Source organism: Filicampus tigris, chromosome 4 (assembly GCF_054856515.1).
Source record: "Filicampus tigris isolate MCC_2025a chromosome 4, RoL_Ftig_1.0, whole genome shotgun sequence".
In the NCBI taxonomy this organism is placed as follows: Eukaryota; Metazoa; Chordata; class Actinopteri; order Syngnathiformes; family Syngnathidae; genus Filicampus; species Filicampus tigris.
The window spans coordinates 17700345-17724774 of NC_141220.1; the positions used below are offsets into that span (position 1 = coordinate 17700345).

At 40.2% G+C, this 24430-nt stretch overlaps 1 protein-coding gene across 4 annotated transcripts in view; it reads left to right on the plus strand.

Annotated features, from left to right (window-relative positions):
- trpm1b (transient receptor potential cation channel, subfamily M, member 1b) overlaps positions 1-24430 on the plus strand; it is a 29877-nt gene that overhangs the window by 1924 nt on the left and 3523 nt on the right. For 2 of the 4 annotated variants that reach the window (XM_086028165.1, XM_086028166.1), the window contains 25 exons: positions 852-982; positions 9545-9621; positions 10325-10520; positions 10600-10813; positions 11485-11609; positions 11679-11850; positions 12132-12306; positions 13848-13971; positions 15804-15876; positions 15981-16081; positions 16560-16736; positions 16836-16970; positions 17169-17219; positions 17329-17469; positions 17568-17597; positions 17686-17978; positions 19099-19327; positions 19416-19547; positions 20441-20569; positions 20799-20927; positions 21405-21656; positions 21734-21926; positions 23239-23259; positions 23333-23477; positions 24152-24357. In XM_086028165.1, the coding sequence (XP_085884291.1) occupies positions 911-982; positions 9545-9621; positions 10325-10520; positions 10600-10813; positions 11485-11609; positions 11679-11850; positions 12132-12306; positions 13848-13971; positions 15804-15876; positions 15981-16081; positions 16560-16736; positions 16836-16970; positions 17169-17219; positions 17329-17469; positions 17568-17597; positions 17686-17978; positions 19099-19327; positions 19416-19547; positions 20441-20569; positions 20799-20927; positions 21405-21656; positions 21734-21926; positions 23239-23259; positions 23333-23477; positions 24152-24357 (3592 nt within the window). In that variant the 5' untranslated portion in view covers positions 852-910. The remainder of the gene's footprint in view (positions 1-851; positions 983-9544; positions 9622-10324; positions 10521-10599; positions 10814-11484; positions 11610-11678; positions 11851-12131; positions 12307-13847; positions 13972-15803; positions 15877-15980; positions 16082-16559; positions 16737-16835; positions 16971-17168; positions 17220-17328; positions 17470-17567; positions 17598-17685; positions 17979-19098; positions 19328-19415; positions 19548-20440; positions 20570-20798; positions 20928-21404; positions 21657-21733; positions 21927-23238; positions 23260-23332; positions 23478-24151; positions 24358-24430) is intronic. The other 2 variants (XM_086028168.1, XM_086028169.1) reach the window with 2 other exon arrangements.

Here is a 24430-nt window from a genome sequence, read left to right on the forward strand (position 1 = left end):
TGGCTAAAAAGGGGTGGATTTTGCTGCTTAACTCATATTCCACAAATGCAATCGGAATTCCGTGTTTTCAGAGTAGCACAATCATTAAACAAAACATAGCAATACACAAAATAATGAGATAGTCTGCATTCTGTTATCAGTCATATTTTCCCACCAAAAATAAAAGTGACATGGATGCTGTTCGCTAGCTCATCTAGTAGACAAAGTTATGCGGTTGTTTTAAATACACAACTTGTAGTTCTCATTTTTTTTATGTTTAGTTTGTCAGCATATCTAATTTGGGAAAGGCAATAAACAGGTTGAAGTCTTCTTTTTTTAAGTAGAATTATTGTTCACAGTCGGACCAACTACTGCTTGTCGTACATTGTCTTTAGCTCTCTGACGGTGTCAGAGACCGAGTGTTGTTATTTTCAGACCGTTTGATAACGTTGGCACAGAACAATTGAGCCCAATGTGTCCTGGCTGGCCTTCCCAGTTGAGTGTCTTGTCCTCGAACTTTCCGTGCTGGGACAACCTTTGCCTCTCGGCCTGCTAACTTCACAGCTTGCATGGTTGCACTAAGCCTTTTTTGGGGGCTTGTGGTGTGCCAAAGTAGATTTACCTTCAATAACCATTTAATAAAGCTCTTTCCATTAGACTCGGAGACTGCCGGCTGCATTAATCCTGATTACGGGATGCGCGGCAGAGGAAAAGGGTCTATGTGTCAAGTATGCCATCGAGTGATTTATATCCCCGGGTTGGGATGGGTGTCTTGTCAGTTGGCACTGAGCAGAGTGAGGGGAAAAGAAGCGCTCGGTGATGTTCACCTTTTGCCAAGTCTGACTACAGTCTGTGCCGCCTTTTTTCCACAGTGGCTCTCCGGCGCCGATGTCGGCCTTAACCTCTTACGGCAGCTTTCAGGATCTTCAGCATGGACCCCAAAGGCCCCAGTGGCACCTTCAAGAGGTCATCCCTCAAACGTAGCACGTCTGGCTCGCAGAAGGTAGGAAACTTTCAATGAGTGGCTTTTAAGTTGGATCTGGAAGCGTTTTTATTGGTCTTTTTTAGCATGTGATTAAATATGAGCCACGGTGTTGTTCGCTTTGTGCAAGAACTACTTTTGTTACATCACATGCCGCGTGGAGCGTAGTCCGTCAAAGTCCAAGCACCGTCTCGACCAATCACATTTCAGGGCTGCTGATCATGTGCAGCATGTGTCGGCATTCACGTGTGCCGCAACCCCCTGCAAACATACTGTTAAGTGAAGCGGAGCGGGCTTCAAGTAAGAGCCGCTCGCTGCTTTAATCCTTCATAATGGCCCAGTATGGCGAGCACGGCAGATTAAAGTCCTGTGATATGTTTCTATAAAGTCTGCTTTCATGTGATTAACACTCCTATTAATACGTTCTTGAAAGCAACCAATGTGGTTTGTAATTTTGGATATGCAATCATGCGTCTGTTTCCAGTTCAGACTTGGGTGTTGTTGCAGGATTATAGCGCAAGCATCTAGTTTGGGAAATAATCGTTTGTTCAGAAAAACTTGGTACGGGTAGAAATAATGTATTTTTTTGTAATACAGATTTTCCTTCCCTGGCTGAATGTCACAAAAAGACTGACATAAATTGGCCAGTAAACCTTTAAAATGCCACAATTGGACAGGCGTTTACCAAATTTCAGTAAATTGTTTATTGCTTATCTAACCAAATTTCGTTAACGCTTGTTTGTAAATGTTTGTACGCGTTGTGTCTTGTGTGAAGCACATTGAGTTGCCTTGTGTATGAAATCCATCCATCCAACGAATTATGCTACATAAATAAAACTGCCTTCCCTTGCCTTATTCTATGCGAAGAAAAAAATACTAAAAAGTTGTGTTATAGCTAGTAATAATTCTATATTTCATTTTAGTCATCAGCAGTTTGTTTTTAAAGAAGTACATTTAAACTAGAAATAGTTTCATATATAGTTACTATTACTATTATTATTTTGTTGTTGTGTTGTGTTTTTTTTTTATGTTTGATCTTTATTACGTACATGTCGCAGCTGTGGTTGATTTCTTTTAGGTGCTCTAGAAAGGAATAAAAGTTATGGGTAATAACCCTAACCCAAGAAGTTTTACACTAGTGTGATCAGCATACTCTATTACTCTACTCCAATACTCTAAATATTAAAAAAATATGTAACATATTATTTATTTCAAAAGTTTTACATGTTGAGGACACGTTCATCGCATGTTGTACTGTCCACATATTTTTTTAAAGACATGTTCGGCATTTTTGCACCAAGCACTGGTGACATTTCTGGGTGTTGATAATTTTTCCATAATCCACATCCTTTGTAAGAGGTTTTGAACACTGTCATGGCTCTTATAATTAGTGAAGGGCTTGTAATGAGATTGGAGATGTTGCTAAATATAAAATCAACTGATCCATGCACCATACAATGTAATTATGGGGACATTAATTTCACTTATGGGACAATTGAAGTATTTGTGTCGGTCTCTTTTAATAATGTTTTTATCTTCGACTGTATAATGCGCATACATATTCATTTATGGTCCTTTGAGTAAGAAAACAGGATTATTTGGCTTCTTATCATGCCCCCAAATTGTTTGAAACACATCTCTGGGGGCAGTGAAGTTCTACACAATTGCAATATTAAGCATAATGATGAAATTAATTCTCAAAACTGAGCATTGTCTGTATTTTTTTTTTTTTTTCGCAACTATTCTGAAACACTTATTGAACGGGGCGATCATGTCTTAACAAACATGGTCTGTTTCATAAGATCACATGTGAGTCAGCGCATAAGCTGTCCCTGCTGATCTGTTTTGCCCTTTTCACCGAAGGAACAGCAGCTTCAAGGCTCAATCAACTAATATCATCCATAGCCTCAAGTTGGAGCTACAATGAGCTTCTGTAAGTTCTTTGAAATGACTTCAATTTCCCATGACATATTTTACTGTAAGAATGCACTGATTTTAAAGACTCCACAAATGCCCATTGTATTGATGAGATCACATGACACGTGTCAGGCCCAAGTCAGCAGAGAGCTGATGCCTGTAGGCCGGAGGTCAGCAATATAACTAATGAATTGTTGTTAACTTACCTTTAAAAAAATAATACTAACATTTGCCTCTTTCTTCCTGAACTAAATTATATACATTACTGGGCCAAAACTAAGGATTTATTTGCGACGGCCTCACCATTTTTTCCTATTTTGCGTAATTGTAAAATATTCAAAAGTTTGCTTGAATAAAATTACATTTCACTTTGGAATCTGTAGACATAAATGCCAATTATCAGTCCTAAAATGAGGATTGCATTTTCATCTCGTGAATATTTTAATTCATAAATTCAATGCATAGTCTTTTTTGATTTTAGCTGAGCTGTGCCGTTGAATGCTTATACTTTTTGATAAAAAAAAAAAAAAAAACTAAAAAAACAGGGTACCACTTTAACATAAAGTGTTTCTAAATAGGTTAATAATAACATTTTAATTTATATTATAAATACAAGTACAATATTTGCCAACTATGCATCCATTTTCAGTGCTGCATAATTACTCCTATGGACAATTTAGAGAAAATTCGCTTTCATTGCAGGCCAATCATTGTTGCTTAGTGGGCCCATTATAATGTAATGTATAATTTCGAGGGATGTAAGTTATTTAAGTTATTGGTTCAGTTCACCATGGACACAGTAAGGGAACAAAATACATATAATACACACAATAATATGATGCCATATAAACCTAAAAGTTAGTCTTCTTGTTAGGAAATGAAGAATGCGGACAAAAGCAACAGTAATAGAAGAGAGAGAATTATGACGCTGTGAAAATACTGACAATGGCATTTGGTAAGGCTTTGGCTCCATTCCAGGAGGCTGGGAGAGGCTGTTTGAATGTCACTGGATAGTGGCTTTGTATCGCGCTATTTCTTTTTTTTTTTTCGTCATGCACTAATATTACTATTGCTGTCATTTCAAATGAATGAATACGTTTGGCATTCTACCAAAACCATCTCATGTGCCATGATGTCCTTGAGCCAGAAGACGAGCGGTACTTTGTTTACAGACTGGGCATTTTGCTAGAGCGTTATACGTTCTGTGTGGAAACCCTAATCATCACTCAATCCTAACTTTATAATCGTCCATAGGTGATGATGATGATGATGATGATGATGATGATGATGATGTTGATGATAAGCGGGCCAGAAAATGGATGGATGGATTCATCACCACTTCTGAATTGAAATCGATAGGGCGAAAAATAAGGCCTCGCCTTGAATTTGACACCTTTTGTTTAGAGTCTTTGATTAACCTAAGAAACAATGTTAATAACATAACAAATTGCTCTAACTGACAGTTTTTAACAAGTCACAAGTTGAACATGTGAAAGTGCTGACCCCGTGGTCACAAAAGGTCACGGCCATCAAAAACTGGCAAATGTGTCACATCTGATTTTTTGGGGAAAATATAATTTACAAACTATCGGTATACTTTTTATATGAACCAAAGAGGCAAAGTAGTAAAAACATTAGTGCATTAAGTCATTTCTTTAAAAAAAAAAAAAAAAATTCTTACAGCCATTTAAAATTTTCAAAATGGATAATCAACTGTGTTTCTTTATTTACTTATGTTATTCTATATTTTATTTAAGTAGCACCTGATACAAATTTCAGTGTTTCTGATGCTTAAAAAAAAAAAAAGAAAAAAAAAAAAGGCTTGTGGCTCCAGTGGCTTGTCTCGGGTCCTACATTCCTTGGGGGCAAGGAGGGAGTAGCCGTTTTTAAAATGTGTCTTATGACTGCATCCACTGGTGAGGCTAATCAGTGACATGTTGCTCTCATGTGATGGCTAACTGGATTTTCAATCCCAGGATGACAACTGAATGCATTTACACTGAGTGAAAACAGCTAGAGTCACAGTTAACGCACATTTTGTCTACCACGAGATTGAGCCTGTATCTCGTGGGTCAAAAGTAACCCCCCCCCCTTCCTCCCCCTCCCGTCAAGTCAAGCACAAGCCTGTGAAAGGCAGCTTTTTATTCGGCCCTCATGGGATCCAACAGGGCTCTGAAATCTTCCTTAAAAAGTAAAGGATTCCACATGGGTTTCCTTCCCTTCAAACTGCATCAAACTCCAACCACTCCGCCATTGAGCGGCAAAGCCAAGCAATTAGTGGCTTTTATCTTCAACCCTGGTGACATCACATTCCACACAGGACCCCCAAATCCTTTATGACCAATTTCAACTTTTGCTTTATTATTCTCCTTGTATGACAGTCTGAGGACACGTGTTGTAGATCTGTCACTTTCCCACAAATATTTTTCACTGAGCAGAAAAAGGAAAACTCCTACATTTTTTTTTTTAACTTGATACTTGTGATTGTGGCTTTCTGTGATATGTTACGTGGACTTGTCACTGCAGTGGAAAAAATTGGCTGTGATCTCCTTTCACGCTAAGCTGCGGGTCAGGAGACCTGGCCCATGTGACTGCAGCACACAAAGGCGAGTATAAGTGGAATATTGCAGGTCGGACACGAGGACAGCGTAATTATTGAAATGGTATTTGTAAATTTTCATTTTAAGTTCCATATACCGAAATGGTCTTTCGCAAGACACAATTCCTCAGTTTTCTGCATGTATAGCTGACTACGGTGCCCCAAATCAATGATTTACAACCACTTGGCTGAAATGATCCAATTTCACTAAAATGGTAAAAAAAAACATTATGCATTTGCTACAGATAATGTTTCTTTCTTCATCGAGTGCTCTTGCACTAGATGGCAGAATGTACAAATATACACTTTAATATTACTGTAGGCTGATCTGTTGCCATTCATATAACAGTAATATAGACACTTTAATATTACTGTAGGCTGATCTGTTGCCATTCATATAACAGTAATATAGCTCGGCCATTTGAGGGAAATCCTTTTTTTATCAGAGTGAATAATATGAATGAATTAAGATTCAAAACATACAATAAAGTGTAAATGTTTTTAAAACCAGGTAAACTATGCTGTTTTCCAAATACCTATGATTAAGGTCCGTCTAAATATTTTTTAAATCATTTTTTGAAAGTCGCTCTTTTGCATGAATGCAAGGCGCCTTTATTTATATAGCACGTTTCACACACAAGGCAACTCAATGTGCTTCACACAAGCAAAGACACAACACCTAAAAGCATTTACAAACACAACAGTTAATGACATTTAGAAGCAAAGCAGAGAAAACAAAACTTACATAGCTTACAAAAATTACTAAAGGAAAGAACGTAGTCATTTTAGTAAGCTATTTTTTTTTATGTCCTTACTTTGCTTTTAAATCTCTCTAAGTCTGTAACTACTTTTAAATGTTGTACTTTTAATTACAGTATATTAATCATATTGACTTACGCGGTTTATGAAATGTGCTATAAACTGATTCTATTTCTCTAGGTATTGCCCAGGTACCGGTAGACATTTAAACAATGGGATTTTTGTTGTTTCTTATGAAGCCCTTGTATAATACGTCCGCGCGATACGGAATCGGATGTGTTTTTCTGCAAAAGTTATTAACAGAATTTTACAGTATGTGGTTTTGACTTGTGTCACAGTATGTTAGAAGTAACCAGAATCCAATTTAAAAAATCTGCAAAATATTTTCTATCCCAGTATTTTCCAACTTCCTCATGTCCAGGTATAAGTGCTGCTCAATTATTTTCTGTTAAGTTCCCCACTGGCAAAAAATATATATTTTGCACCCCCCCGCCCCCCCCCCCAACTCTGTCCTGCGACTATAAGTATTGTCATTTGTCTATAAAAATGTTATACACCTCTGAATAACATTTTATTCTTAACATTAAAGCAAAAATATATATATATATTTTTTTGTTTTGGTTCTTTTTGTTTTAATACATTGTTCATAATCCCCGCCACCTACAGTAGTGGATATGCAATTACACTTTGTTCTTGCACATCCCAAAAAAACAAAAAAATTAAAAAATAATAATAATTAAAAAAAAAAAGCTGGCATGGCACTCTTACCCCCCGACCGCCCCCCCAGGGCGTCCGCCCCATTATGAGAGAAGGGTGGTAGGGCTCCCTGGAAGATCCACATTCAACACATAATACTCCAAATAATACTCCAAACTTTGCCATGGTATGAATACCTTTGGTATAGCTATAATTTCCAAAAATGTCAATCCACCCACAATGAGCCATTATCTTGTTGTTTCCTAACTGTTGGAATGAATGTTGTTTATTGTGCCGAGGCTTGTCTTAATTCTCGTTAATTTTCCCCATGTGACACAATGTGATCCGCCAGTATATCCAAATCTTCAAGGTTTTCCGTTAAGCGCTTGGAGGCAGTTTGAGCGAGGCAGCTGCTTGGGGTTTTCATTGCTGTACCTAATGGCTTTAAGTACGCCGAAACAACTGCGTCATGTCGGCCAAAGCCCTCTGAAAATGCGTTTTGTTTTCCTCTTCTATAATTAACAGCGTCGCCCAGAGCACAACCAAAAAATGTCTAGTTAGGGACATTTCAATTAGTCTTTTTGAGCCCCCCAACTTCTCTTTAATACATTTTTTTTAAAAATCACACTGACTCCCAAGTGCTCAACCATAAAAGGAGTGCTGGTACAACCATTTCATGTAAGGCAGGTTTTAAAATATCTTCCACTTTGTGCTTGTTAGCTTGCAGCTCAGCTAATGCCTTCATCTGCTTATTTAAGCAAGCACCACAAAGACCTTGATACCTTGAAATAATCTTAATTACCAGCCATTAGGTGATAAGCAAGGTTCTTTTTCCGCACACTTTTTACACCGCCATTTGTCAACATCCTGTCCACATACAAACATTAAGCTCCAAAAGTGCCAAATATGACTGACATTAGGATATTGTGGCGACGGTTTTGCATTATCTTCTCCGCCACCAGAACACGCTGGAAATAGAGATTAACTGCAATTAGTATTGACTGACCTTGCCCCCAGCTGGAGAGCAGTCATGTCTTAACAAGGCGCCCTCCAAAAGAATGCCCGCATCCAATTCTCTCAATTATGCAAATTTGGGTTGAAATCTAAGTAGCTGGAACCGACGTGTGTGTGTGTGTGTTGGGGGGGGGGGGGTGGTCGCTTGTTTTCAAAAATGAAAAGTCTGAGCATCAACTGGTCGTGGCGCACAAACAAGCGTCTTCTTCCACACCGCTGTGAGGGCAACACCAAGCAGAAGACTTTGAACAAATTGGGAGATTAGGGGCCGCTTATCAAAGTAGATTTATTGTGCCTTGTTCAAGCGGCGGGTGAAAATACCCTGCGGGCATGGGGAAGGGGGTCATGGGACTCCCAAAAGGATTACCTTGAACTGGAGTCATGGGACTGGGCCGAACAAAGAGCCCGCTCACATGCTCATCATATTAGCTGGCCCTCATAAAGTGAACAAGTGTCATGTCCTGTGGGATTCAGTGAGGCTGCAGCAGCAGCAGCAGCAGCAGCAGCAGCAGCAGCAACACTCCAGCTCCAGCTCCAGCTCCAGCTCACTTTTCCGCTTCTCAGAAGCGACTGCGCGCTCGGATCAAAAGTTTTTCAGTAAGTGCAACTACTGTAATGCCTTCTAACTTAAATTCAAAGTCAAAACATTTGTAATGTTGATGCGACCTCGCGGCTGGAAAGTGAATTTATTTGTGGGTGGGCAACAGGTTTAATTATTGAGAGACAAAAAAATATATATGCTGTTTTCAATTTATTGTAGTTATTTGTTTTTAATTCTGATTTAAAATGTCTTATTGAAGTCATTGTTTTTCAGCTAGTAAATATTCTTTAATGTTTTGGTTTTAAAAAATGGTTTAAAAAAACATTCATACAGAAAATAATTGATAACTAACCAACCATCGAGATACTGTACATAGCTATCCTATTTTAACCTATTAATTTAATCATGAATATTCCAAAATTCAACAAGAATAAAGAAGTGGGTGTTTAAAAAAAAAAAAATCACGGTCCATGTAAAACTTCACTGTTGACAATATATGATAACTGAATAACTATAAATGATCACTGTAGTTATATTCATATAACTATAAACAACAACTAAATAAATATATTATTATAACAGTCAACATTCATTGCCTGGGGCCTTTTGCCGGGATCAAAACAGAAAACAGTAGCAGCGCTCTTGTGTTTCCAAGTCACAAGGGATTCATTCGAATCCATTAGTTGCGTCTTTGAGCCACACTCACATGATCTTAAAAAGTTGAAATGGAAAATAAAAAAACAAATTAGTGCAGGACAAATGTTGAAGCTCAAGAAGAAAACAAAAGTTCCTGTTTTTCCACAGTTTTCACTGCCGCTGCCAACACTTTACTGGAAAGCGGAGCTCCCATTGCTCTACTTTTAATTAGTCATTCACGCTCGACAATGGCACCGAAAATGTGCTCAACTCGGGTTATTTTCTGCTCCGAGCTGGAATCGCATCAGAGGAGAGGCAGTTTTCGGACACAGTGTGTGGCCGCCTGCTTTTGTGCGATGAATCACGATGGCTGCAAGAGTGACGCAAACGCTTTGTCTTTTTCTGGCGTTTGTCTTCCCAGGCGCAGCGAGTTTGGATTGAGAGGACGTTTCTGAAAAGAGAATGCATTCACATCTTTCCCACCAAGGACACCACCAGGTAATAGCGCTCTCTCAAAATGGATGGTCAATTTGTGTTCAGAAAACAACTTGGAAATACTGGCTACTATAGTGAAACACATATTCTTCCATAGAACTTGATCAAAGAAATAAAAAAAAAACGTTTTTACATTACTTACTGACTTTATTAACATCAATTTTCTATGAGTATTTGAATATATTTTATATTCTTTAATTTTCAAATGATGCCCAATGAATAGCCCTAAAACGGCTTCGAAAGATAACAGAAGTGAAGTCAGTCCCAAGTGTAAATGCTTTTAAATCCAGGTTAAAAACGGCTTTTTTTCCCCCTTTTTTTGAATCAAGTCTTTTAAGCATTTAAGCTCCATTTTTGACAGTATGTTTAGAAAGCTACTTTTTATTTATTTACTGCTATCTGGTTTTAAAATGCCTTTGAATCTGTTCTTTCTAAGCGTTTAAATTTAGGTGTTGTGATTTGGTTGTGTGAAGCACAGTGAGTTGCCTTGTGTATGAAACGTGCGATATAAATAAAGCTGCCTTGCCTAAAGTAACCTAGTCCAGAATGTATTCGGTAAAAACTGCTATATCTGAAAAAAATCCTGAAATAAAGAATACTTTCACACCAGTGTCCAAACAGAACTAGTCGAGCGTATGCCCTAAAACGAATCCCTTTGCATGCCGTCTGCCGTCTGATGTTGAGTCTTGACACGCGTCCCGTTCAGATGTTCATGCGGTCAGCTGACGACGCAGCACGTGGCCATCCCGCCCGGCGCCAACTCTCTGGAGGAAGCCCACCAGCTAGTTCAGATCGACACCCCCAAGGACAAATGGAGCGTGATCAAGCACACCAGGACCTTCCCGACGGACTCTTTCGGCGTGATCGAGTTCCAGGGTGGAGGCTTCATCAACAAGGCCATGGTGAGAGCGACTGGCTCTTAAGCGGCTCTCACGAGAGGGGTGGCGAATCTCACGACGTTTCCCGTCCTCCCCGCGCTAGTACATCCGAGTCTCCTACGACACCAAACCGGACAACCTGCTGCATCTGATGGTGAAGGACTGGCAGTTGGAGCTGCCCACGTTACTCATCTCGGTGCACGGAGGCCTCCAGAACTTCGACCTCCAGCCCAAACTCAAGCAGGTTTTCGGCAAAGGCCTGATTAAAGCGGCCGTCACCACGGGCGCTTGGATTTTCACGGGCGGAGTCAACACAGGTGAGGACGCCCACTCTCACAGCACGGGATGATTCCGGTTAATGTTCACTTAACAAATAACTATTAGTGACATTAGAAGATTAGCCCTGCACTCAACTGTTATTATATAATGCTTCTGTAATTTCCTGGCTGGGGGGAGGGGGGGGGGCTGACCCATTGTGACAGGTTTAAACACTACAATTAAAAGCTTTTTTTGTGCGCGGAATTTATCGTGAATGGCAAGCTTTGTGATGTTTGAGTCTCCAATTGATGCATTTCCACAACACGTCCCGAGGTGCACTCAAAGAAATGATCCACTTTTGCTAAATTGGTCCAACAATTCTCATTTATTTATGACGATCTACCTATGCCAGTGATGTATGACAGGCAGAACAATTAGATGCTCTTCCACTTGAAGGCAGAAGGTACATTTAACCAGAAGCAGAATAATAGCTTTGCGTTCAACTAAGCAAGTCCAAATTTCACTCAAAGATACATTTGTAAGTAAATTAAGACAAGATCATTAGTATTTCCTTCATGTCAAATGTGGTGTTCCTTGACTCAATAAAGGATGGGCAACATCGACTTGACCACCATTCAGACTCGATTCGCTCGATTTGGAGTCCTCAGTTCACGTTTTTCCGCACTTTTCAACTTTGTTTGAAGTAACAACCTTTTTTTTTTTTTTTTAGGTGTGATCCGTCATGTTGGCGACGCCTTGAAGGACCATTCATCCAAGTCACGAGGGAAAGTGTGCGCGATCGGAATCGCCCCGTGGGGCATCCTGGAGAACAAAGAGGACCTCATCGGGAAAGACGTGAGCGTCCAACGCCGAAATCCTTCAAACAAAATGAGGGCCTTCAATAATGAGCTCATCTCCTCTCAGGTGACCAGACCCTACCAGACGATGGCCAACCCACTGAGCAAGCTGGCCGTGCTCAACAACAGCCACTCGCACTTCATCCTGACCGACAACGGCACGTGCGGCAAGTACGGCTCTGAGGTCAAGCTGCGGCGCCTGCTGGAGAAGCACATCTCGCTGCAGAAGATCAACACCCGTAAGTGATGCCCGACACATCGGGGGGGGAGACTGCCAAGGGGGCCACCATCTTGGATTCATGGACGGAGCTTTCTCTGTGACCCATGGGCTTCCCTTTGTCATCCTATGCCTGGAGCTCGGATAAGGCAGGGACAGCAAAGGGATGCTCAGCTGTCACCACAGACATCGCTCGCTCTCCCGTCTGGCGTGTCGTCACATCAACATCCCGCTCACTATCTGTTCTACTTAAAATTCAAGTCCAACAAAAAAGGCATTGATTATTTTTGGGGTGTGTTTCAGGTCTGGGGCAGGGTGTCCCACTGGTGTGTTTGATAGTGGAAGGAGGTCCGAACGTGATCTCCATCGCGCTGGAGAGTTTGCGAGACGAGCCTCCGATTCCGGTGGTGGTGTGCGACGGCAGTGGCCGAGCCTCTGACATTATTTCTTTCGCACACAAGTTCTCAGAGGACGGAGGGTGAGTATTTACGTCAAGGGCTGTCACAATGTAGTTAGAGTTGCCCGCGGGGGACAGTTAAATAAATTGTAATATGCTAAAACCAGTCCATCAATGGTTAAAAGGTCTGCTCAGCCGTTATATATTGTTTTAATATATTGCTGGCATCAGGCGGAATCCTCATACCTCCAAAATCATCACTTCCCCATCAACGCCATGTTTGTTCAAACATGACATCCGGGAAAACTTAACACCCACATGTGTGGACTGACCAATACCATAGATTTGTGAAAAAATACTCAATTTATCGAATTGTGGCCAATGTCAGCAATATTTTAGATGTATTTAAAAAAACAGCCAGGTAATAAAGCTAAAATAAAGATGTTTTTTTGGGTTTTTTTTTTTTTTAGTTTTGGGGTGTCCAGCGGCCCAGTATCCAACTAGACTAGATCAGCTCATGTAAAGAGCATTAGCAGAATCCCATCTCCACTTTCAGAACCAAATTCAACTAAGATCATATCGACAAGGACTAGAAACAGGTGCAAGCAATCTTGATTCCTGAAATTTGCTGCTGTTATCTTTATTCATCGGGGCGTTCTGAGGATTAATTTTGTTTCTATATTGTAAATAAATAGTTTGTATATTTTTGTTAATCTAGAAAGGCTCGATATAAAACCAATGTACTATTATTACTATTAATAGGCCTAATAGAAGTACGAAATGTACTAGTGGTGGTACTGTGGATAGTAGGCCAACCACAAGACCTGTGTCAATTGTTAATTTGTGTTTATGCTGCGGGCTGCAACAACATGGATGGAGGGCCACAAATGGCCCCCAGACTGTAGTTTGGAAACCCTCAGGAACCAAAACGACAAGAAAAAAGCTTTTGTGTAGGGATGCAACTAACACTGAATCCATAGATTATTTTTTAAATTAATTGGATTGAAAAAATGTTTAAATTTCCTCTGTTGTTGTTCCAATTTTTACGATAGTCAAAAACAGGACATTATTTCAAATTAACAGTGTAGAAAATGCACAAACACATGATTTATGATTAATTATTGTTTTATTCCATGACATATCAGAAAGTAGGAAAACATTTTGATGATTGCATTCCAAAGTAAAAATGAATGTTTTATTTTGATTCAACACAAAGATGATCAGTCTGCTTTCATCAAAGACTTCAGAAATCGGAGAATAATTACTGCTGAGAATTTGAAATTCCGAGGATTTGGACAAATGTAATTGAAAAAAAGCTATCAAAACAATTACTTATCAAAAATAATTAGTTGGATAATCGGTTACTCTACTTTTGTGTTAACGGGGAACTCTAACGACATTAGAAATGAAACAGCAGCAGCTTCAATCTTTTCTTTTTAGCAAAGTGCAACATCAATAGTTAATCTTGTCTTAAGGAAACGAGGGAAGTGCAAAGGTAACAATTTTAGAAAAACATCAATGGAAATTTGTGGCAAGCTTTCACGTGCCACAAATGACATGGAGGGCTGAATCTGGCCCCTTGAGATCACGCCGGCACCTCCAAGTTGAATCTCCTCCTCCAGGCTCGTCAACGACGACGTGCGAGACCAACTCCTGGTGACCATTCAGAAGACGTTCAACTACAGCAAGAGCCAATCGCAGCAGATCCTCCTCATGGTGATGGAGTGCATGAAGAGGAGGGAACTGGTGAGTAAGGGAATAAAACACTTCCTTCGATGTCCTTTGTACACCATTTGAAAGCGATGTGTGCCTCAATAAACATGTGTGCCAAGCATTTGGTCTCCATGCTCATTCATCCGCTCATGTGTGTGTGTGTTGTTTTTTTTTTTTTTTCAATTAACATATTGAATCATCATAATCCCCAAACACCTGCTTGTCATTTCTCCTCCTCGCCGTGCTCATGCGTGGCGTGTGGAATAATCCGCATCATCCCCATGCATCAAGCCAAAAGGTTGCAAAGTGGCGACCCTTAGTGTCACCGCGCTGTCAAGTTGTGCACAAAGCGCTAAGAGGAAGCACTTTAATCCCAAAAGTGTTCCTCCAAAGTGTCCGCTTGTTGAATCAATGAAGCGGCATCATTTGGAATCAAGTGACGTGATTAGTTTAATCTGCGCACTCCGCATACATTTGGATGGGAAAGATCTGAGCGCACTACTTTGCTTGCGCTGGCTCTTGCCTCATCCAGTCCCCGTAAGCATGCACTGCACTAACTACACAGATGGGAGATCCATCTCCATAATCCTCAGTCGGGGTCCTCTCAGACCAGAGTGCTAGCACACTATCACCAGAGAGCCTCCATCCTCTAACTCTCATGTATTAGACCACCTAATGCCCTCACACACCCAGATAAGCAACTTACTTTTTTTTTTTTTTTTTTTTTTTTTTTTTAAACCCATAGATCATCGTCACCACAGCAGGCTCTTGTTTTTTTTTTCATAGCATTTTATGTAATGTGAGCCAGACAATGTGGCACAAGTTAGAAATTGAGCTTTTTATGCTCCTTTGTTTTAAAAGTGTCATGACCTACAGGTGAATCTCTGTCTGGCGCCGTAACGTAATCGCTTCATCCTAAATGCATCCCTAGTGAGCAGCTGGCAAAAAAAAAAAAAAAAAAAAAGATTTCCAGTGATGGAACAATCAGTAACATTCCCCAAATTTGCATTAAAAAAACTGGTGAAATTGCAACATTTCCCACCACCATAGAGATCTCAAAGACAATGATGTCATGCTATCCTACTTCCATTAGCCCCAAATTTACATATGAACAACGTGTGCAATTCCATCTGATGCTGTCAAGTATAAGTAGTCATTCGGTCTAAATGGGCTGCTTGTGCGGTAAAGGTCAAGTGCAGGCCAGTGAGCGGTGACAAACAATGCTCCCATCACACATCACATCTTGTTTACGTGCCTTCCGTTTAGGGTCGCAAAATTAACAAATTATAGACAGTACTGTGCAAAAGTCTCACATACAATTCGCCTTTTACTTATGCTGCCCATATAGAACTAGAATTCAGAGCTCACTCATTTGAGGCCCCGGTAGAGTTTGGCCATCTGGTACATTTTAGCAGATCACTTCCTGTTTCATGAAGGATGTTGAACAGATTGAGGGTGCCATTATGATTCTGGGGGGGTAAAGAGTTCCATTAATGCCAGCGTGATTCTGAGAGGATGAATTCCTGTATCAAACTTGTTTTTGTGTAATATTATCCCCGTCGCTCACATGAAAGCTCGTGCCAACCTAAGACCTTTGCATGCACAGTACTGCATTGTATGTCCAGTTAATTTTTGAGGGCCGTGCAGCGGTTATGGTTGGCAGGTTTTGGTTTATTACATTGAGTAGATAGATTCTTCTGAAAGATGAAAAGTGGGTCAAAACCATTGAAATTCCCAAGTGAACCTTTATGGAAATGTTCCACCACTTTGCAACCCAAATTCCATTCATCAAGTCATAACGTCCAACATCCCTCTCAGCGGCCATCGTTTTTTTCAAATGATCTTTGCTTCTTCCTCGCTAATAGATCACAGTTTTTCGAATGGGTTCCGAGGGTCAACAAGATATAGAAATGGCCATTCTTACAGCCTTGTTAAAAGGTACTACCATGACCAAAATATCAATGCAAAGTCTTGCGGCAGCTAGCCACACATTGCCTTGTCCTTTTCTCGCATCCGCAGCCATTTTGTTTGTGTCTCATCAGGCACAAACGCTTCAGCTGCTGACCAGCTCAGTTTGGCTCTGGCCTGGAACCGGGTGGACATTGCTCGCAATCACATCTTTGTCTACGGGCATAATTTACCTGTAAGTGGTGCACGGCTTACAATAAGTTTCAAGTCATTTCATATTAATGCATTATAATTTCATAAAGTCTTGACAACAAATGTGGGGCGTTGTTTTTATACGTTTATACATATATTAGCAGCACAAAATAATCATCCACAATTTCAAAAATAGAACACGGGGAATGTTTTATTGGAAATATGACATATCGTCGCTGTCCTGTGAAAAACACGTATATTCAATTTACAGCGACGACCAAATAGCTTTATTCATTCCCATTTTGTGTTTATTTCTGATGTCGCTATAATGAATCCAGACTCGTCTACACACGTTGCCTCTAACACCGTATGGGAAACGGCATTCAGGTGTAATGACAAATATCAATCGACATGGGAAGATCGAAATATTAGAAACGGTTCTGTTTTTGATGCAATGTTGTCTGACACCAACTATTCCCTACTAGCTTGTACCCACGTCTTTGTCTTTCTTGTCTGGTCAGCCTGCCGGCGCCATCGCCAGCACGGCAACTGCGCTGGTTCCATCCCAGGAGAAGCAGAAGAGTCCCGCCAGTGCCCCTCGCAACAAAAACAGGGGCAAGAAGGGAAAGGGCAAAGGAAAAGCAAAACCCGAACCTCCGGAGGAAACCGATCCACGGAAGTTGGAGCTCATTCGTTGGGTAAAACTGGACTTATTAACGGCCACCTCCGATTGTTTGATCGTAAATATGAACAAACCTATATTACTGCTATGTTTTTGTTTTTTGTGTGCGTGTCAGGTAAATTCTCTGGAACAGGCCATGATGGATGCTCTGGTGTTGGACAGAGTGGACTTTGTCAAGCTGCTTCTGGAGAACGGTGTCAATATTCACCACTTCCTCACCATTCCAAGACTGGAGGAGTTGTACAATACGGTGGGGCACATATGAAAGTGCAAGAAAACTTTTCATGGAATTTTTGTATTCACTCTCTGGCAACAGGAGATCTGATATGCGATTATAACTGCGCGATTGTAACTGTGTCGTAGTTTGCGTGAGATAGAACTGGGTGGTATATGCACAGTGCCTAAAAAATAGGCCAATGGCAAATTTTGACTTTTTTTCTCTTATTAGAAACTTGGCCCCGCTAATACTCTGCATGCTGTAGTTAGGGATGTCAAAAAGGTAACATAACGCCTTTGCTGGATGCTTTTATTATTTTTTTAAGGTTATTGCTATTGTTTAGGGTTTTTTGTGTGTGTTATTTCATCAGCTCTTGTCTATTCCTCTGCAGGGAAACCTTCCCCCAGATTACCAGATCACCTTGATTGACATTGGCTTGGTGCTGGAGTACCTCATGGGTGGAGCTTACAGGAGTAATTACACTAGGAAGGCTTTCCGCAACCTCTACAATACTCTGTATGGTCTTAAAAGGGTGCGCATGGGCGTTAACAAATTAAAAATGTCTCGTTCAACGTTCAAAATAATTTGTCTGTTTTATACTAATGACCATGTGTTGTCCTGTATTCTCAGCCCAAAGCTCTCAAGCTTCTTGGGATGGAGGTGAGGCATCTATCTGTAGCCAAACAGTACGAATAATGTAAAAAATGAAAACATGAGGGGGAAATATCTTCATTTTGCTGTTTGGTAGGATGACGAACCTCGTCCAAAAGGCAAGAAAAAGGCCAAAAAGAAAAAGGAGGAAGAGGTGGACATAGATGTGGATGACCCGGAGGTGTCTCGCTTCAAGTATCCCTTCCACGAGTTGATGCTGTGGGCGGTGCTGATGAAGCGCCAGAAGATGTCGCTCTTCCTTTGGCAGCGTGGAGAAGAGACCATGGCCAAGGCACTCGTGGCCTGCAAACTGTTCAAGGCCATGGCCCATGAGTGCTCTGAGAGCGAGCTCGTGGACGACATCTCCCAAGACCTGGAGAACAACTCAAAGTTAGTGTCCTGATTTGTTTTTAATCTCATATTTCTTCAAATGGGCTGCATGGTGAAACCTTCAAACTGTCCCCAGCTACTGGCTGATGAACTCTACTGGGTTTTTTGTGCTATAACTATAATGGGACAGGATACAATACAATACAATTTTATTTATACTGCGCATTTCATAACAGCTAGAGCAGTAACAAAGCACTTTACAAAAAATACAATAAATAGAACAAAAACAATAAAAAGGCCGTGATACATGTATTAATAAATATAGACATAAATGATATTTAAATTTAAATAATGAAGCCAATAAATTGACATAAAACACTATATACAATTGACACCGGAAAAGAGCTGAAAATTTCAGGTCTGATCAACAATAGTAGGCCAAGTACTTGCTTGAGCGGTTTTATTTGCCATTACCAGTTGAAAAAAAAAGAAAAGAATTACACATATACTTAATCAAACCACAAAATGTACAAAAGTCTGCTAGCTTAATGCTAACACAAAATGCTAAACGCAATAGACAGGCTAATGAAACTAGCATCAATTGTTGCGGCACTTTAAACAACAAATATTTAAACCCATAGGGTACAGCTACATATAAAGATAGACGATATAACGATACCCACAGGCATGTAATACATGTATGTGACCCCTCCCCACGAAACCGATCTAAAGTCTCATGGCCGTGCTTTGAGCAAGGTCCAGGCATGTATTGACTGTGAAAATCGATATATCCATACAACAGAAAAATAAGAAAAGAAAACTCACCAGTTGAGTGAATTTCTTCTCGGAATGCCTCGGAAAAATGCTTTCCTTGAGACGATGCCGCGAAATCTGATCTCCATGACAAAAGTCAGAAAGTAAACAAAACAAATTAGCGAATCACATCATGTCTGGTATCAACAGAAATCTTGGGGTTCTCTGCAGTCTTGGATTTATTTCAAATCTACACCATTACACTTACGAACCAACAAAAGGCCGTAATACAATCCCTCGTGATGTAAACAAAGCATCCATGTTGATGGGCTAACGCTGAGAGGCCGCTTCTGATTGGTCCGAACGCCCTATAGGAAATGAATGGATGAATTTCTTCAGATGTTAATCGTGCCGTTCTTCCGTGAAGAGAGTTTGGCCAGCTGGCCTACGAGCTGCTGGACCAGTCGTACAAGCACGACGAGCAGGTGGCCATGAAGCTGTTGACCTACGAGCTGGTGAATTGGAGCAACTCCACCTGTCTGAAGTTGGCCGTGGCCGCCAAGCAGCGAGACTTCATCGCCCACACGTGCAGCCAGATGTTGCTCACCGACATGTGGATGGGCTGCCTGAGGATCGGCAAGAACCCAGGCCTCAAGGTGCTCACGTGCGATATCTTACCTCATAAAACATGCAATTATAATAAACAACTAATCTCACATCATGTTTTTTATTTTTTATTAATAGGTCATTTTGGGAATCATCTTTCCTCCGCTGATTCTTCTGCTGGATTTCCGTCTCGGGGATGATGCGTCCTACGCTGCGTCTGGAGGCAAAGAAGAGGCAAAAGATAAAGATGATGACACAAAATCCAGCAAGGTCCAAACCATTGTGTTCTCATTCTTACAAAATTAAATGTATGTAATATAATATTAAATTGTGTGTCTTACATTTGATTTAACCTATTGATTATCCTTTAACTTATTCACCGCCAGACATTTTCAGACTCTCTTTTACCCTCACGTTTGAAAGAAATTGAAAAAATGTAAATAAATTCCTGGGATTGAATGGCTGGACTGTGAAAAGACAAATAAATTCGTCTTTGGCAGTGAATGAGTTCAAATAATACTTAGACCTTTACTTAATCCTTAAAGCGGAAGTCAACCCAAATATATTTTTTTCAAGAATATGCTCTATGCAAGCCCACGAGTTGAAACAAGGCACTCCGATTAATTTTGCGTTTGTGGAATAAGAGTTAATCCACCCGTTGTTAGCCATCTCTGGGGGCGGCCATTTTGTCAAAAAAAAATGGGTGTATTTTGCTGCTTAACTCATATTACACAAACACACTATTAATCAGAATGCCGTGTTTCAACCAGTGGGTCTGCTGGGAAAAAGATGTGTTTGGGTTGATTTCCGCTTTATATCACCATGTATATGCAAACACAGTTTTAGGCCATCACTAACAAGGTTGTTTTAATGAAGCTTTTCACAGATTGTGTATTTTACTTTAGCTCATTTTCATTATTTTCTTTTAATTGTATCAATTTGTTCATTTCTCAAGGGCACTGGGGAAGTATTCCCCACAACTTCTAGTCTGTATATTTGGTCTGAGGTGGTTATGTACACTATAAGAAAAAAATTGCATCATTTTACATTTAGATGTATCTTAGATTATACTCGCAAGGCCAGAAATAACCTCTTTCTGTGAGAATGTAGCACCCCCCCAAATGTTCCCATGAAATAAAATGTCCTGTTTTTGTGCATTCTAGGACCCCAATGACGCCACCTCCCGGAAGGGCGATGAAGAGGAAGGCAGTGCCAACGTCCGCAAAATCCCCATTGGCAAAAGACTGTTTGAGTTTTATGACGCACCCTTCACTAAATTTTGGTTCAACACAGTACGTTTTCATCCAAAACATTTGTAAATGCTATTTTGGTATTACAGAAAGCACTTTTGTACTCTTTGTGAGGAAAAAAAAACACAATTGACAGCCTGTGGCAGGGGTGGGCATACTTTTATTCTCAAAGGCCATACTTGATTTTTTAAAATGGACAGATGGGCCAGGGAATTTGTTGATAGGTTAAAAAAAAATCTTGAAATGTTCTCGTGTGCTATTCCTTTTACAGATATGCTATCTGGGCTACCTGATGTTATACAACTACATCATCCTGGTGAAGATGGAACGATGGCCGTCCCTACAAGAGTGGACCGTCATTGCTTACATCCTTACACTTGGCAGTGAAAAAGTCAGACAGGTGAACTGGATTGAGTCCAAGTATCCCCGGTGCCTTTAACGATTTCTCGATTAAAATATTTGAGCCACCGAAAACTACTCATTTTTTGTCATTTTGCCGATGAGTAATTTTACTTTTTATAGATGCAGTAGTCTGGGGGATTTATAATTTATTGATGTAACAATGATTACCTCCGGATACTACTTTTTTATTTTAATTTTCATTTTCCCCCAGGAACTTGGATAGTCCCCAAGTTTTGCCATTTTGACAAATATAATGATTTTGGACTTGGATCATATTGGCTATTCATATTGGATCTCAATCTCACTTAAGGAGTAAACATAACACATTTTAAGGTGCAGTAGCCCTACGCTGGATTTCGAACCTACTTGAGCATTGCAGCACTTTTTTGACTTAGACCGGCGTAATCTATTCCTTGCGAACTTCACTTAAACATGACAAAAATGGAGTGCCTCATTGATGTTACTGCCTCTGAAGATCTTGATGTCAGAGCCCGGCAAGCTGAAACAGAAGATCAGCGTGTGGCTGGAGGAGTACTGGAACATCACCGACCTGGTGGCCATCTCCACCTTCCTCCTGGGACTCATGCTGAGGCTGCAGCATGAGCCCTACATGGGCTACGGGAGAGTCATCTACTGCATTGACATCATCTTCTGGTACATCCGCGTCCTGGACATCTTCGGCGTCAACAAATACCTGGGGCCCTACGTGATGATGATAGGAAAGATGGTACGTCTGAAGAACACCATGAAGTCCCAGCCGCTCCCTTTTGTCACACGCATTTTACGTGTTTTTTTTTCTTTCAGATGATCGATATGATGTACTTTGTGGTCATCATGCTGGTGGTGCTCATGAGCTTCGGGGTGGCCCGCCAGGCCATCCTGCACCCCGACGAGGAGCCGACATGGCGCCTGGCTCGGAACATTTTCTATATGCCCTACTGGATGATCTATGGAGAGGTTTTTGCCGACTCGATAGACCGTAAGACTAGAATTCATAGTAAGATTCTGTTTCCTGATTCTGGGCAGATGATCACAAATTCATGTGCATGCTTTGATGCTTTGCTTCGCTTTATTGGAAAATGTACACTCACTGTCCACAAAATTAAAATTAGGTACACTCGCACCCCAGTCAAGGTGATTCCGCCTTTATAGAGAAAATGATCGGTTTTGAGCGACACTGTCGGAGCGCTATTCATTTAACAGTGGAAAGTGTTTGTAATGTTTTGCACCTGCAACTAAAAAAATGCTCATATGTCAAAATATGTTTTTTTTTCCCAGCCGTTTTTTGAATTGAATCGCATTATCTTGAACAGCTGTGCCAGTGAATTGTGTCATACATTGTGTCATGTGTGATTATTTATTTATTTGCGTCTTGAAGCAATGGGGGGGAAAAGATGGAGTCTATTACTTGTTTCGCAAGCAGCAGAGGAACTGGTGATTTCGGATATCAAGTTGCAGTCTAAAGTACAACAACATGAAGTCAGCTATGGGAAGCTTCATCCACGCTATGTCCCAATTCCTTTGAGCAGTGTTATTCTGTTCAATGCAACGCTAGCGTTGAAACAGGAGTTCAGAACTTTTAGAGGGACATTTCTCATATCTCTAAAAATAATTTAAATAAAAAAAATTGAAACTCATACGTTTATCATAGTATCATTCGAATGATGGGAGCGCATAGATTAATCTCAAACTAGAATATCATAGAAAGGTGCATTTGTTTCATTAGCTCACTTCAAAAAGTGAAACTTGTATATTATGTAGATTCTTTATGCTGGAAAGTGGTTTTCAGAAGGCCAAGTTGTACCTAATTTCTATATTAATCATTTTGATTGCTTCTTTTGTTATAGTCCAGTTTCTCGAGGTGGTGGATTTTGGGCATTCGTTAGCTGGAAACTATACTCATTCAAATTTTAACAGATGAAATCATGAACTGCGCGTGTCGTATATATCTATGAGTTTCAGTTTTTGAAATGAACTACTGAAATAAGTTACGTTTTTCATGATATTCTCATTTGTTGAGATGCACCTGCATTTTGTTTTTAATGAATAGCAATTCATAAGATAGGTGTCATTTCACAAACATGATCATCTGCCTCCAGTTTTTTTTTTTTGTTCACCCATCTTCTGTCAGGGTGAAGAAAGTCGTTCATGAAATTACATTTTAGTACATGTGTTTCTTTTCTCATAATAATGTTTAAGAAACAAAATTTGAGACCAGCTTGATCATGACAGAAGGATGATGTGCAAATTACTAATGATTTATTTTATTGAACGCCTTCTCTGTGTCTCTGTGTGCTTTTCTCTTTAAGTCTATGCAATGGAAATCAACCGTGAGTACAAGTAGTGCTATCCCAATACGACCGCAAGGCTAGTAATAACTGTACAGCTGCTTTGTGCCCACAGCTCCATGTGGTGAACATTTGTATGACGAAGACGGGAAGAAGTTGCCTCCGTGCATCCCTGGCGCCTGGCTCACACCCGCCATTATGGCCTGCTACCTTCTCGTGGCCAATATTCTCCTGGTCAACCTGCTCATTGCTGTCTTCAAGTAAATAGAGACTTCTTGCCGAGCTCTCAAACAACTCACTCAAAATGATCAACCTACACTATTACATACAGTATTTGTATATATTAGGGCTGTCAAAGTTAAGGCTTTAACTATGGAGATTAATTCAAATTTTATAATGCATTAAAAAAAAAAAAAAACTCTGTTAACTCAGTTTTATTCACTTCCTGTGGCAGCTTCCCTGACGTTGTAGCCAAACTTAGAGAGTCACTGTCACAAAGACAGACTTTTACATAGTTTTACTTAAGAAAGTTGCTCAATGGCTCATTGAAGAAATCCAAAATAATTTGCGCACCATATTATTTGTACGTCTTTGGTGTATCGTTCAACAGTTGTATTTTACAGAAAAAGAATCGTATTCAGGGATCAAAGAAAGCTATTAGAACAGGTTTTGAATCAAAATATACTTTAAATTTTTTTCCATATTAATTCCAAGATTTTACTCAAGTAAATACTGTATTGGTTCCAAACTTGGTAAAAAATTGTAGTTGAAAAATACGATTAATCTTGATTAATTATGGAAAATATTGCGGTTAACTTAATCATATATATATATATATATATATATATATATATATATATATATATATATATATATATATATATATATATATATATATATATATGGTATGTGCTCATGGGTGTGCATTCCACAGCAACACCTTCTTCGAGGTCAAGTCCATCTCCAACCAGGTGTGGAAGTTTCAGCGCTATCAACTGATCATGACGTTCCATGACCGGCCCATTCTGCCCCCGCCGCTCATCATCTTCAGCCACCTCTACATCCTCTTCAGCCGGCTCTTCCGACGCTGCGCCAGGAAGAAACAAGACGGAGAACTCGACGAGAAGGACCGCGGCCTCAGTCAGTGCACGCGTATATCTTGACACTCACGTTACACGAAATACTTTGAAGTTGTGAAATTTGGATTTTTGTC